The sequence below is a fragment of the Aspergillus homomorphus genome, assembly GCF_003184865.1.
Source record: "Aspergillus homomorphus CBS 101889 unplaced genomic scaffold BO97scaffold_55, whole genome shotgun sequence".
In the NCBI taxonomy this organism is placed as follows: Eukaryota; Fungi; Ascomycota; class Eurotiomycetes; order Eurotiales; family Aspergillaceae; genus Aspergillus; species Aspergillus homomorphus.
Genome location: NW_020291941.1, coordinates 28,723 through 41,803, shown reverse-complemented (window position 1 = coordinate 41,803; position 13,081 = coordinate 28,723). Strand labels below are relative to the sequence as shown.

The 13,081-nt window shown below is 46.6% G+C and overlaps 4 protein-coding genes across 4 annotated transcripts; all 4 read left to right on the top strand.

The window, feature by feature from the left end:
- Window positions 1–792: 792 nt before the first annotated feature.
- BO97DRAFT_462142 (uncharacterized protein) lies at window positions 793–1,780 on the top strand (the record flags this gene model as incomplete). The annotated part of the gene is made up of 3 exons (XM_025699400.1): window positions 793–841; window positions 896–1,032; window positions 1,103–1,780. The coding sequence occupies 3 exons, from the start codon at window positions 793–795 to the stop codon at window positions 1,778–1,780; spliced, it is 864 nt and encodes a 287-aa protein (XP_025547123.1).
- Window positions 1,781–2,175: 395 nt separating this feature from the next.
- Window positions 2,176–4,327, top strand: BO97DRAFT_418082 (uncharacterized protein; the record flags this gene model as incomplete). Its single annotated transcript, XM_025696505.1, has 11 exons — window positions 2,176–2,387; window positions 2,580–2,607; window positions 2,711–2,741; window positions 2,930–2,942; window positions 3,045–3,097; window positions 3,146–3,344; window positions 3,401–3,577; window positions 3,835–3,887; window positions 3,945–4,034; window positions 4,171–4,254; window positions 4,296–4,327. 11 exons carry the CDS (start codon window positions 2,176–2,178, stop codon window positions 4,325–4,327), a joined length of 972 nt encoding a protein of 323 aa, XP_025547122.1.
- A 561-nt stretch (window positions 4,328–4,888) lies between these two features.
- BO97DRAFT_327451 (uncharacterized protein) lies at window positions 4,889–5,110 on the top strand (the record flags this gene model as incomplete). Its single annotated transcript, XM_025691327.1, has 1 exon — window positions 4,889–5,110. A coding segment is annotated over one exon (222 nt), but the record flags the coding sequence as incomplete, so codon positions are not given.
- A 39-nt stretch (window positions 5,111–5,149) lies between these two features.
- On the top strand, window positions 5,150–8,841 carry BO97DRAFT_311867 (ankyrin repeat domain-containing protein; the record flags this gene model as incomplete). The annotated part of the gene is made up of 2 exons (XM_025691229.1): window positions 5,150–5,314; window positions 8,548–8,841. Coding segments are annotated over 2 exons (459 nt in total), but the record flags the coding sequence as incomplete, so codon positions are not given.
- Between the last annotated feature and the right edge of the window lie 4,240 nt (window positions 8,842–13,081).

Below are 13,081 nucleotides of genomic sequence, written 5' to 3'. Positions count from 1 at the left end.
CGGAAACCGAAGTGGGTTAACACGATTGTATCTAATCAAGAAATGCCCACCTCGTGTCCATCACGCCGTCAACGGGGAGCCTACGATACTACAGGTGTCAAGAAACCAGGGGCACCATCACCAGCACCACCACCGAAATGAAACCACCACCACCAAAAGAGAAATGTGCCTTCGAGATCAGCAGGGATGGGAGATAGGAACTGATTCTGATATTAAATAGCTGTGATCATGGTTTGGGCTATTCGTTATTAGACTATGTTCTGTGGAGAGGGCCGTGTACGTCTAGCGCGATATTATCTCAGTGCTGTTGCTGGTTGTTCTCGCGCAGAGGAAAGTTCAGAAAAATGAGTTACGCTCTTTTGAGCAAGCAAACGACTATGACTAGCCTCTCTCAGATGGTGGAAGTTATTAGAGAATGCCGCCAATCAACCGTGTAAGGTACGGAGACTTCGCGTATAACGTGCGAATGGGTTCTTTGGGGTCTAGAACATCTCGACACCCGATGCCTTCTCTGTGTTAAGAGCTTAATACTTGGTTCGTCGAGTTCCTGCAGCACCTTGTGATTCTTTTGCTTGGCGCTTCAGATGATACAAGAGTTTTGTAAGTGCTATATCTAGCAATTATTCCGTTCAACCTGTCTTTTAGAAGACAAGCTGTCTACAAATCCCTCCTTTTGCTACATTTTGCTCTCCCTGGGCATTTCTCCGTATCCAAGTCTTCCCCAACCAACTTCTCTTAGCCTCTTTTGCAATCTTTGACGGCCTCATTACTCCGTGACGAATTGTTCACACAATGACGGGATGTACCGAAACACTTTCTGAAGCAGTTCCGACTGAGCCAGGTTAGTGCTACGTGGTTGCTTTTCTGTTTAACATGCTCAATGGTTCACAACTAGTGTCCGAGACTGAAGACATCAAAAACAACTATTGTTACTTGGGTCCCAAGAGGAAGCATGAAGGTGAAGGGTTTCTTCGCGATACCAGGACCAGGGTCGGCAAGTCGAGCTTTGCTGACACAGACGAAGAGGTGTCAGTGGGTTCTGAACAAGTAATCATTGTTATGTTCATCAACCGCTGGCGTTAGTAAACTGACATTCTTTCAGAGCTCCTACCCATCTTCAGCTTTCTCCAACGCTGTCTCTTCGCACTTCAATTTTCGTGCGTCGGTCGTGGGGTTTTACCCTTCACGCCTTGTTCTGCTCAGGAACCCTTCGGTCCAGCTCATACCCGAACCAATCGATTTGAAGAGGATCGCTCCAGAAACCGCATCAGGCGAAGACGAAAAGCTACCGTTGCTATCACAGGCGAGACGTGAAGAATTGATATCATACTTCGTGAATTGTGCGATCGAAATGACCTGTCAAGAAAGGGAACCGGAATACATCACGGGGTTGTGGCTTTCTGACTTTTTGTGCTTTATCGACACTTGGAACCCAGAAACAAAGGTTCGGAGCACCGTGAAATCACGGATGCTACTGTGTTTCAACTGGATGTATGATCTGATGTCGCTGGATGCACGTAACAGAATTGTCAACCAACCACGTGGCACATCCAGCAGGAACGTCCAGTTGTCTGCTCTTTATACGAAATTAGGGGTATTTTCACTGCAATGGACCTTTGGACAGGACAAGAAAAAATATTCGACCGATTTCTATCTCGTGAGGGACCTTGACTTCGATTTCATCATCGGCTGGCCTTCGATGCGGAGACTGGAGCTGTACAGAGGAAATCCTCTAATCGCGTGGAGGCTAAGCCCAACTCGTCAACCCAGTGTGAATTAGATCTTGAGATTTAGTTTACTACCTAGCACAAATACTTCTATTGTTGCTTGTACTTCGTAGACCCGGGTCGCACGACAACTCAGTATCTTCAAGAAGTGTCATTGCATCAATTGGAGAGGGTGAGGAATGAACAATAAATTTGCCTAACCAGTTGTTCTGTCTTCAGCTCTGCCTTAACGCGGCTACCGCAGTGAAGCTATGATTCTTTTCATCGTATATCTCCCTAAGCAATAAAATTTTGACAGGCATGTCAGTCCATCAGCTGTCAGGCGTGATGCAGCTTTCTTATTGTGGAGGACCTTGGCAATAACATGAGACCAGTACACTAGCTTGCTTTACCGTACGACTGACAGACACAGATATTGGTCTCAGGCTGCATGACAGACTCGACAAGCATGGTGTTGGAGTATGCCTCTAGACTACGCCTGAATAGCTCAAGCGACTCTCATCCCCAGCTGGAAGTTTGTGGCTTTCCTAGTAGCGGCTTTTATGTCTATCGTAATCTCCTGTGCTCACATGCCACGTCATATCCAGGATATGATCTACTCGCCTTGGTCAAGGAAAGAAAGAAGCCCAGTCTTATCGCCTTAGGATTCGCAGTGGCTAGGTAACTACCAAGTGCGAGACTGTCCTTCATGATTCATCGTCACAATTCTTGCAATCTGAACTTTCTGCCATAGAAGATTGGGATAAATTCTCTGTCAGTGCACGGTGAAGATTCTCATATTTGCACGTGTTGATGGTCTCGCTGTCTTAGGGTCTTTCGTCAGCCAGCACAGAACTATCTCTGATCATACAGAAAACGCAGTATCAGACTCAAGAATCCAGTAAGTTCTCGGCTCGATTATTCCCCCTCACTTTATTGACATTTATCTGTTCGGTGCAATAACTCAATACTCAAGGATAGAAGCTCGAAAACTCTTCAAATAGTTAGTATCTAAATCAAGTATGTCAATTCAGTGTATGTTACTTTGATCGTTGAGAACTCATCCTCACTGGAACCAGAAAGTCAAAACATGGGCGAGAATTTGCATGCGCCCAACCGACCTTATCTTTGTTCTCACTGTGACTCAAGCTTCCAAATTTTCTCAAAAGCAGAAAGACATACTGGCAAGCATCATCCGAACTTGCCTTCACTAACTCAAATAGGTGGATCTCGCAGGTAATACTCATATCTCACATTACATGACACGAATCGCTGACCGGAAGGCTTGAAAAGCTGCAAACTGGGGGAATGTGGGTGCGGTCGACTTTTCAATAATAGCTCAGAGCTTCGCAAACACGTTTTACAATCTTGCAGGAAGATAGCAGAGCCTAGTGAGTATATCGAAAACCCCGTCAAGCGGAAGAACTAACAATTTCTAGCTCACGAACTCAAGAAAGCCCAAACGCATCTCCGTGAAACAGAGAGCGGAACATTACTGGAAGAGAGGCAATCCGTACCATCCCTTGAATGGCTTTCGGGTCTTCGAAAGAAGAATTGCATGATTCCTATAGCCTCACTGCTTGAACCCTACACGATGCATCTGACTTGGTGGCTAGATTCCGAAGAAAATAGGCCTTTGTAAGTATTTTCGAGCTTTGATACACAGCACCTGTTAAAGCTAACTGAGACCACAGTTATTCTCAATGCGCTGTTGTTACACTACACTCGCAATCTAACCAGAACCTGAGATCATTTCGAATAGTGAACGGTGTCCTTCCTCATGCTTTGATGGATGAAAAAGGCCTACATACTATCGGGGAGAGCTGCACTGTTGGGAAGGTATACATCTTTCCATTAGCAAGTCACCGTCTGTGAGTGAACATATCGATCATATAGGGATCAACACTGATGAGGCTAGGAACTTGAAGATTCGCAAGATTTCTCCAAGTGGCTGAGTGGCCAGCGACATCAGCTCATATTGTAATAGTGTTGATAATCAAACTCTTCTTACTACGAAACTAGATCGACATGAGACCATCTGACAGGCCAGCTCATAGTCTTGCTTTGGGGATGCAGAGCGGTGGTGATTCGATTTGTGGTCACAACACAACTTGACATCATCTTTCAGTGTCGGGGGAATTTCCTTCTACCACTGGTCTTCCGCCTCAACTCAGTTAAATTGTAAGCAAGCGATGCGTTCATCAGGATGCCTATAACTTGTTATCTCTTCTTAGATAGGCCGCGTGACGAAACTGTCTCTAGTCGTCCCTTATGATATCAGAAGCCGAGATTGTGAATGCCAGCTTTACCCAACGCAAGAGTTGCGAAGTGGGTACTTCCGCTATATATTGTGCCCTCAGATTTGTCCACCACTTGGTATGGAATCGGCCCGTGACGGACAAATAATAGCAAAGGGATAGCGGAGGCGTAAATGAAGGGTAATAGGCACTCTCAAGTGGGATAGTGGGTGAAATATGGCCTGAAGCAAACATGCGAGCCGAAACACAACATTCTATTCCTGATAGTCTAGGAACAAGGATATTCAAAGGTAAGTGGTTGTTTCATGTCAGCTGGTTCATGAAAATACAGATGGTGAATGCGAAATCTTGAATATTCATTGATTCTGTGATGCTTCGTGAGCATTAAAGCTGGGAGACTAGAACTTTTGATCGGTGGCGGATGGATGGATGGTCTTCACAGTTTGGAGTCCACAGCAGCCGAAAGGCAGTAACGAGCCCAGGGAGGTGCTGTAGCTGGTTGCAAGCAAAATCGACTTACTATAGGCGTTCAGGACCCCGTTCGCATAATAAATCATAAGCTACGAGCGGGCATCGGCTGCTAAGGTGATTAGGGGGGTCGCAAAATGACGCTCACATGCTAGTGTCCTCGACGAGAAAAGTCGTATGTCACCTTCATTGACCAGTGTACTACTGAATAGCCTGCCAGCTGAATTGCCCTCACTAGTGCTTCCAGCAATTCGTGATTACGTGGCATTCTGAGAATAGCATAGTGTCATGTTCCTTTTCACATATAAGAGGCCAACATTGAAGCTGCATCTGAAGCTCCTCCATCGGCTTAAACCAGCCTCGAAACCTTTCTGAATCTATTCACACAATTCCTGACTGCTCCCGAAGTCCAGCCTTGGCTATATATAAGCTGCTTCTCGAATTTACCCTGATAGAATGTTACTCAATCGTCTACCCCAGGAGCTGGTCCTTATGGTTGCCGAGTACCTCGAAACCGAGCGTGATTTCAATTCACTGGTCCGAACCTCGAAGGAATCACACGACATCCTCAATCATCACCTTTACCGGCACAACTCAAAACATCACAACAGTTCAGCTTTACACTGGGCTGCTGAACACGGAAACGAGGCTACTACTCGGAGGTGCATCGAGGAAGGGGCAAACGTGGAAGCGGAAAATCTCAAAGGGGAAACGCCCTTATTTGTGGCAGCGACACATGGACATTTGGAGGTTGTGAAAATTTTACTCGAGGCGGAGGCAAATCCCAATCGGAAATCCAAGCCTTTCGAGCAAACGCCTCTCCTCACGGCCGTGATTAATGGAAGGATGGGGGTCGTGGAGCTATTGCTCGGAAACTTGGAGGTTGACGTGAACTCGGGAGATTTCCGCAAGAGAACACCACTGCACGAAGCTGCAAGGGTGGGAGATACCGAAGCTCTAAGGCGACTCCTGCAAGATGAGAGAGTGAACCCAAATACGAAAGATTCTGCAGACTCTACACCCCTCCATTTGGCAGTACATTCTTGGAATACAGAAGCGGTAAAATCACTTCTTAAGGCGGCGAGGGTGGATGTGAATTCGGGCGGCGACGCAAAAAATGAGACACCATTGCCTCTTGCCATGCGAGTATCTCGGATGGGTGTCATAGCATGTTTACTTGAAGACGAACGAGTGAACGTAAATTCACAGAGCTCCACTAATCAAACGCCTCTTCACCTGGCTGCGCCACGGGGAACACCGCAACTCGTGAAACTTCTCCTCGACCACCACCGAATCGATGTGAACTTGAGAGATAACAAAGGTGAGACACCGTTACATTCAGCAATCCGTTGGAGCCGCACAGCAGCCGTGAGACTTTTCCTCGACCACCACCAAACCGATGTGAACTTGACAGATAGCAGTGGCGAGACACCGTTACATTCAGCAATCCGTCGCAACCACACAGCAGTTGTGGAAATGCTTCTTAGGGACAGAAGGGTGAATGCGGATAGTGAGAACTTGGAAGGATGTTCTGCTTTGGAAGCGGCTACAGATCAGGGCGTGGGAATGTTGCGACTTTTTCTTGGCAGTGCAAGGATGAAAGTGGACATGAACACAATGGCTTTTTCTGACTCTTTGCGGACTGCTGTAACGCGGCGTGACTTGTCAGCTGTGTGGTTACTTATCGAGGCCGCAAAGACAAGTTGTACTTGAGGCGGAACTATTCTGACCCCAAGTCATGTACTTCCCGAGTGCCCTCGATACACGGCCCCGCGCGCTGAGATGTTCCGAAAGCTGGAAGCCACAACAGAAGCGTTGGGGAACAGTCTGGCAGATCATGATACCTTGGTGTCTGACTCACAGGCAACTCTTCTCATCGCTGAGCTTATGATACGTACCGGTGTGCTCGAAAGATTCTTGAAACAGGAAGCGCTGTGATCAGAGTCCACTTAGTCGGGGCGACTCTTCGCCTCTTTCACTTCCAACTCTATGATCTCAAGGAAGCAAGAGTAGAAATATGTACTCTATCATTGTGCACTATTGTCAGAAAATACAGTGGTTTCGCAAGCTCACCGTTCCTTGGGCCTTAGGATGTCGCTGTTAGTAGTACTCGAAGATATCACATTCGGCTAATCCGTGGATTACGTTTTGGTAGGATAGAGGTATACGAATTCAGCGGTCCAAGTGCTTGCTCGAATCTACCTTCAAGCTTCGTGTTCATCTTGTAGTATAACCTTGTTTTCTATAGTATATACGTCTAGAAAAATGTAAATGCTGATGTTCTGGACGCTTTCCTTGCTTCACATACAAAGCAACTACATAGTCGACTTTCGAGCTTCATGGGCTCGAAATGGTCATGAGCTGTATTGCTTTCGTGATGCAGAGCGGTGGTGATTCGATCTGTCGTCACTGCACAGCTTGACATCATCTTTCAGCGTCGGGGGATTTTCCCTCCACCACTGGTCTTCTGCCTCAACTCAGTTAGGTTGTAAGTAAGCGATGGGTTCATCAAAATGCCTGACTTGTTATCTCATCATAAATAGACCGCGTGACGAAACTGTCGCTAGTCGTTCCTTATGATATCAGAAGCCAGAATTGTGAATGCCAGCTTTACCCAACGCGAAAGTTGCGAAGTGGGTGCTTCCGCCATACGTTGCGAGTCCAGATTTGTCCATCACTTGGTGTTGAATCGGCCCATGACGGACGGATAGTAGCGGAAGGATAGCGAGGGCGTAAATGAGGGGCAATAGGCACCTTTCAAGTGGGATAGTGGGTGAAACATGGCCTGAGGCAAACATGCGAGCCGAAACAAAATGAAATTCCATTCCTGACATTCTAGGAGTAAGGATAATCAAAGCTAAGCGGTTGTTTTATGTCAGCCGGTTCGTGAATTAACTACCGATGGTGGATGCGAATTCTCAAAGGTTCATTAATCATGTAATGCTTCATGAGCAATTGGTCTTGGAGACTAGAACTCTTGACCGGTGGCGGGTGGATGGATAGACTTCACCATTTACAGTTCTCAACAGCCGAAAGGCAGCGGAGAGCCCAGGGAGGTACTGTATCTGATTGCAAGCAAAATCGACTCACCATAGGCGTTCAGGCCCCGATCGCATAACCGATCATAAGTCACGAGCGGGAATAGGCTGTTAAGGTCATTGGGTGTTTAAACAAAATGACGCTCACATGCTAGTGTCCTCCTGACGAAGTCGTATGTCACATTCAAAGAGTGCATTACTGAATTGCCTGCCAGCTGAACTGCCCACACTAGTGCTTTCGGAAAATCATGATCACGTGGCATTCTCAGAACAGTATAGTGTCATAATCTCCCATTTAAGCGGCCAACATGAAAGCTGCCTCCGATGTCTCTCGGCCGGCTTAAACCAGCCTCGAAACTTTTCTGAATCTACCCAAACAATTCCTGACTGCTTTCGAAGTCCAGTCTTGACCATATATAAGCTGCTTCTCGAATTTACCCTGATAGAATGTTACTCAATCGTCTACCCCAGGAGCTGGTCCTTATGGTTGCCGAGTACTTCGAGACTGAGCGTGATTTCAATTCACTGGTCCGAACCTCGAAGGAATCACGTGACATCCTCAATCATCACCTTTACCGGCACAACTCAAAACATCACAACAGTTCAGCTTTACACTGGGCTGCTGAACACGGGAACCAGGCTACTACTCGGAGGTGCATCGAGGAAGGGGCAAACGTGGAAGCGGAAAATCTCAAAGGGGAAACGCCCTTATTTGTGGCAGCGACACATGGACATTTGGAGGTTGTGAAAATTTTACTCGAGGCGAAGGCAAATCCCAATCGGAAAACCAAGCCTTTCCAGCAAACGCCTCTCCTCACGGCCGTGATTAATGGAAGGATGGGGGTCGTGGTGCTATTGCTCGGAAACTTGGAGGTTGACGTGAACTCGGGAGATTCCCGCAAGAGAACACCACTGCACGAAGCTGCAAGGGCGAGAGATACTGAAGCTCTAAGGCGACTCCTGCAAGATGAGAGAGTGAACCCAAATGCGAAAGATTCTGCGGACTGTATACCCCTTCATTTGGCAGCACGTGTTGGAAATACAGAAGCGGTAAAATCACTTCTTAGGGCGGCGAAGGTGGAAGTGAACTCGGCTGGCAGCGGAAAAAATGAGACACCATTGCATCTAGCCGTGCAAAAATCTCAAGAGGATGTAATAGCATGTTTCCTCGACGATGGACGAGTGGACGTGAATGTACAGAGCTCCAGTAATCGGACACCTCTTCACCTGGCTGCGCGACGGGGAATATCGGGAATCGTGAAACTTCTCCTCAACCATCATCGAACCGATGTGAACTTGACAGATAACAAAGGTGAGACACCGTTACATTCGGCAATCCGTCGGAACCACACAGCAGTCGTGGAAATGCTTCTTAGGGACAGAAGGGTAAATGCGGATAGTAAGGACTTGAGAGGATGTTCCACGTTGCAAGCGGCTACAGATCAGGGCTTGGAAATGTTGCGACTTTTCCTCGGCGGGATGGGAGTGGACAGAGAATCAACGGTTTTCCATCATTGTTTGCAGACTGCTATCAAGCGGGGTCTTAGGTCAATTGTGCTGTTACTTATTGAGGCACAACCAAGGTGCACTTGCGACGAACCTATGCTGTCCCTGCGCCATGTACTTCTCGAGTGCCCTCGGTACACGGGCCCGCGCGCTGAGTTGTTCCGAAAGTTGGAAGCCACAACAGGAGCGTTGGAGAACAGTCTGGCAGACTATGATACCTTGTTGTCTGACCCACAGGCAGCTCATCTCATCGCTGAGTTTTTAATACGTACCGTGTGCTCGAGAAATTCTTAAAATAGGAGAAGCTATCATCAGAGTCCACTTAGTCGGGACGTCTCTTCGCCTCTTTCACTTATCACTCTATAATTTCAGGAAAGCATGGAGTAAAAACCATGTACTTTATCATCATGCACCATTGATAGACAACACAATGGTCTTGCAAGCTCACGGTCTTTTGGGCCTTAGGATGCTTTCCTTGCTTCTCATACAGAGCATCTACGTAGTCGACTTTCGAGCTTCACGGGCTCGAAAAGTCAGGGGCTTTATTTGTGAGCACCTAGAACATATACAGTAGTGTCCCTGGAGTTCTAGCTTGATTGTTTCGTGAACCTTCTCGACCTCCCTTGGTTTTTTTGTTGAAATTTTAGTCTGAGCAAAGCGCTTTTCAACATCAAAATTCGAGAGTTACACATACTAAAGTAGAAAGTCGCTTCCGCATGTAGAAATAAACCATCAAAGTCAACTAGGATAAGTGTAGATAAGATATCAAGAAAAGGGGCATGGACTTAATGAAGTGTCTCCAATTCGCTAATGCGTTGTTATAGTTGTGATAGGAGCAGTAATTTGGAAGACTATCTTGTCTCGCTGCTCAGCCGCTTGCGTCCAAACTTGCTATGCTTTACAGCTGACACCGATTTGAGGTCGTCATCCAACACTGACTGCTGCCTAGCCTTAAACTAGCTATTCCGGTCCGTATACGTTTATCATGATGTCGGACCACCCCCTCTAATTAGTGCTTACGGTAGGAAGAGAACCAGACGAAAGAAAAAAATCGTCTGAAGGTCTATCTTGAACCGGGCTTGCTGGCATCAGACACGCAGCGATGGAAGGATGACACTTGGTCGTGGCCGAGCACCGACGGTGATTTGCAAATGGAATGACAGAAGGCTCCTTGAGGATTCCATCGAATTACTGTATATGTATTCAAGAAATCAGTGCCCCATTCCCTTTCGAGCTGAACTTTTAAGTATTGTCAGCCGAACAAGAAGAGAAAGTAACGGATTGGCGTTGCATGATGTCAATTAGTAGAAGATTGTTTGAAACTCATATGACCTATTTCTTTCATCTTCGCTTTCCTAAATGGCGAATATTTCGGTCTTCATAAAAAAGGGTTCGAACGACGCGTTGCTCGCAGTAGAGCGCTACCCAGTAATGTAGATCAGGAGATCAAAGGGCAAACAGCGGCTACGATTGCTCCGTAACTTCCCCAAAATGATGATGCTAGAAAAGTATACCTCAGGTCAGAGGAGTCAAGTCGGCTGGCGAAGACCCCCTTCGGCCCATCACAAAACTCCGAATGTGCACTACAATGCGAAGAGTCCTCGGAACATGATTCAGATCCGACCTACCATGCCCAATTAGCTCGAACAGACGATCGAACCAAATCAGGCCTAGACAACTCAGATGAGATGCATATATTAGGCTTCAGCTCTCAGCTCCGGTGATTGAGTGGTGGTAGGCATTTTTGAATCATTGAATGGAAATCCGGCAGAGACATCTTAGGTATAAGAAGCCGTGTAGACGGGCCGCGGATCGTGCTTCCTTCTGTATTCTGCCATTCTTTGAACTCAACACTCACTTGTGATACTTATTGAGCGCTCCAGCTTTTCTATCCCCGTGGAGAGTCTAGTCTCATAGTTCTTATTGCCGAGATTGCTAATCGGGCCCAGAAACGGCTCGAGCGCACAACCCACACTGTCCTGTTAAAGTATTCAAAATACCCATCGCGTCACGCAATTTCCTTCAACAAGCGCCAAAATGCGGACCATAGTCAATATGCTTGGGTAATTGAGAGATAAATGTTTGAAGCTAACAGGCGTGAGGCGTCAGGAGAAAATAGTTAGTGTTGTGCCGTCTGTGGTCAAAAAGTCAATAATCGTAAAATAGATTCAAGCTCGGATAATCGGCCTCGAGAGAGGTCCGAACGATCACATTGTGACATTAATGCATTCTATTCTCAGCTATGGCTATGAGTGTCGTTGTTGGCGCGAGGTTGTGGAAATCCGAGCAGCTTCAGCGATTTCCAGCCCTTGAGCTTGAACGCCTTGAAACGATAGAAAACATATCTCGACAGTTAAGTAGGAAGAGATCGGTCGTTTTCGACGAGCATGAACTAAGGTTCTTAACGACAAGATCAGAGAACAAGGCTTTTGGATCTGTTTGACCTTTTCCACTGTTTCATACGGCAAACAGCTCTAAGTGGTCCATGAACTGAATCCCAAACTATCGACCCATGTGATTCAGCTGAACCGATCCGTGGCCTTCGTCGATCATTAAACCGCAGTTAGTATATTGTAATGAAGTGACTCGAAATTAATCCCTGACTGATCGGTAGACTCTCGACATCAAACCTCGTTTCTGGGCGTTGAAGAAAGAGGCGCGTTACCGGATGTAATTCCGTCGGCCAATGTAGATGCATGAACTTGCCTCATTGTCACATAAAGACACAAATCATCTTGACTTTCTGGTTTCCACGCTGTAGTTTCACCTCGCAACTACGTGTGAAGGCTACGTTGAATTTTACCTTTTTCTCCAGGAGGCTACGCTATTCGGTTTTGATAAATTTCGGCGCATCGTTTCCTGTTTCCAACAAAATGCATTTCCAGCCCTCGACAACGCTGAGAGAATTGTTCGTCGTAATTCACAGTTTCAGTACTTTGTGCTCTGATACATCCTCGGAGATAGTGACAGTCACCGGTGACTAACCTACGAGGTGGTGCGACGACCGGGCAAAGGTTCAGCTACCTGAGCTCAAATTGGCATCGATGAACAAAGGGGCTCGAGACTTCGGCCAATAGACCACTAGCCAGAATGAACCCACGACCTATAGTATCAAGAGCCTAGTAAGACTAGGAACTAGACTAGCTGACTGAAGTAAGGACCTGTCCAGCCATTTTCAGTGACCAGAGGGTATCTACCGATGGGGATCTCGGCTTGAACTAGCACCATGGCACTCTTTGCGCAGATCCCCGACCTGCCTCCCCCTCAAATTAAGTGGTGGTGTATTCTAGCCGTTCATTGAATCCATTAAAAAAAGGTCATGATACTTGGTATGAGACGGCTAAACGCCCTAGATAATCGAGAGACCCGGTCTACATGCTTCAACTTCTCCTACAGTTCTGTTGCCTTGTCCTTCTCGTCACTGATACCAGCATACTACCCATGAGTATCCGGCAACTATTTTTAGACCAACGAGGAAGTCGATTGACACGATTCCCTCTGATTACCAGAACATTAACAAAATAATCGCTTCATTTCCATTACACCACGCGGGTAGTTTACGATACTACGGGTGTTAGGAAACCAGCAGCACAACCGCTACCAACGCCACCATCTATTCTGGAAAAAATAAACAACAATGCCTCCAATGTTGTGCTTTAGTTAGCACGAGGAATTGAAGTCCGCATAGACGCTAAATCTTCCTGAAGCTGTGAAGTAAAGCAGACGGTAGTTACTTTACTCCCGGGGTACTATCGCAAGGAAGCAGGTTATCTTCACGAGGCTTTGGAAAACACAGATGACCTGCATATCATTGGGGAGATTTGCTATATTAACACTATCTATGTCCTTGCATTACAAAAAGTCCAGCTGTGGGTGATTCGATCATGATAAAAAAAATCAGTACTAAGTTACAACAGGTTTTTTAAAATTCGCAAGATCTCCCCACTTGAAGAAGCCAAAGGTCATAAGGAAAGCAAATCTCTCTATTTGGAGGACAAGTGAGTGTTGTGTACCAAGTCGGAGCCTGACACACGACTCATTTTACGCCTATACGGCGACTTCGGGAAAGCGATGACAAACAGATATAGTATATTATCACCCTTGC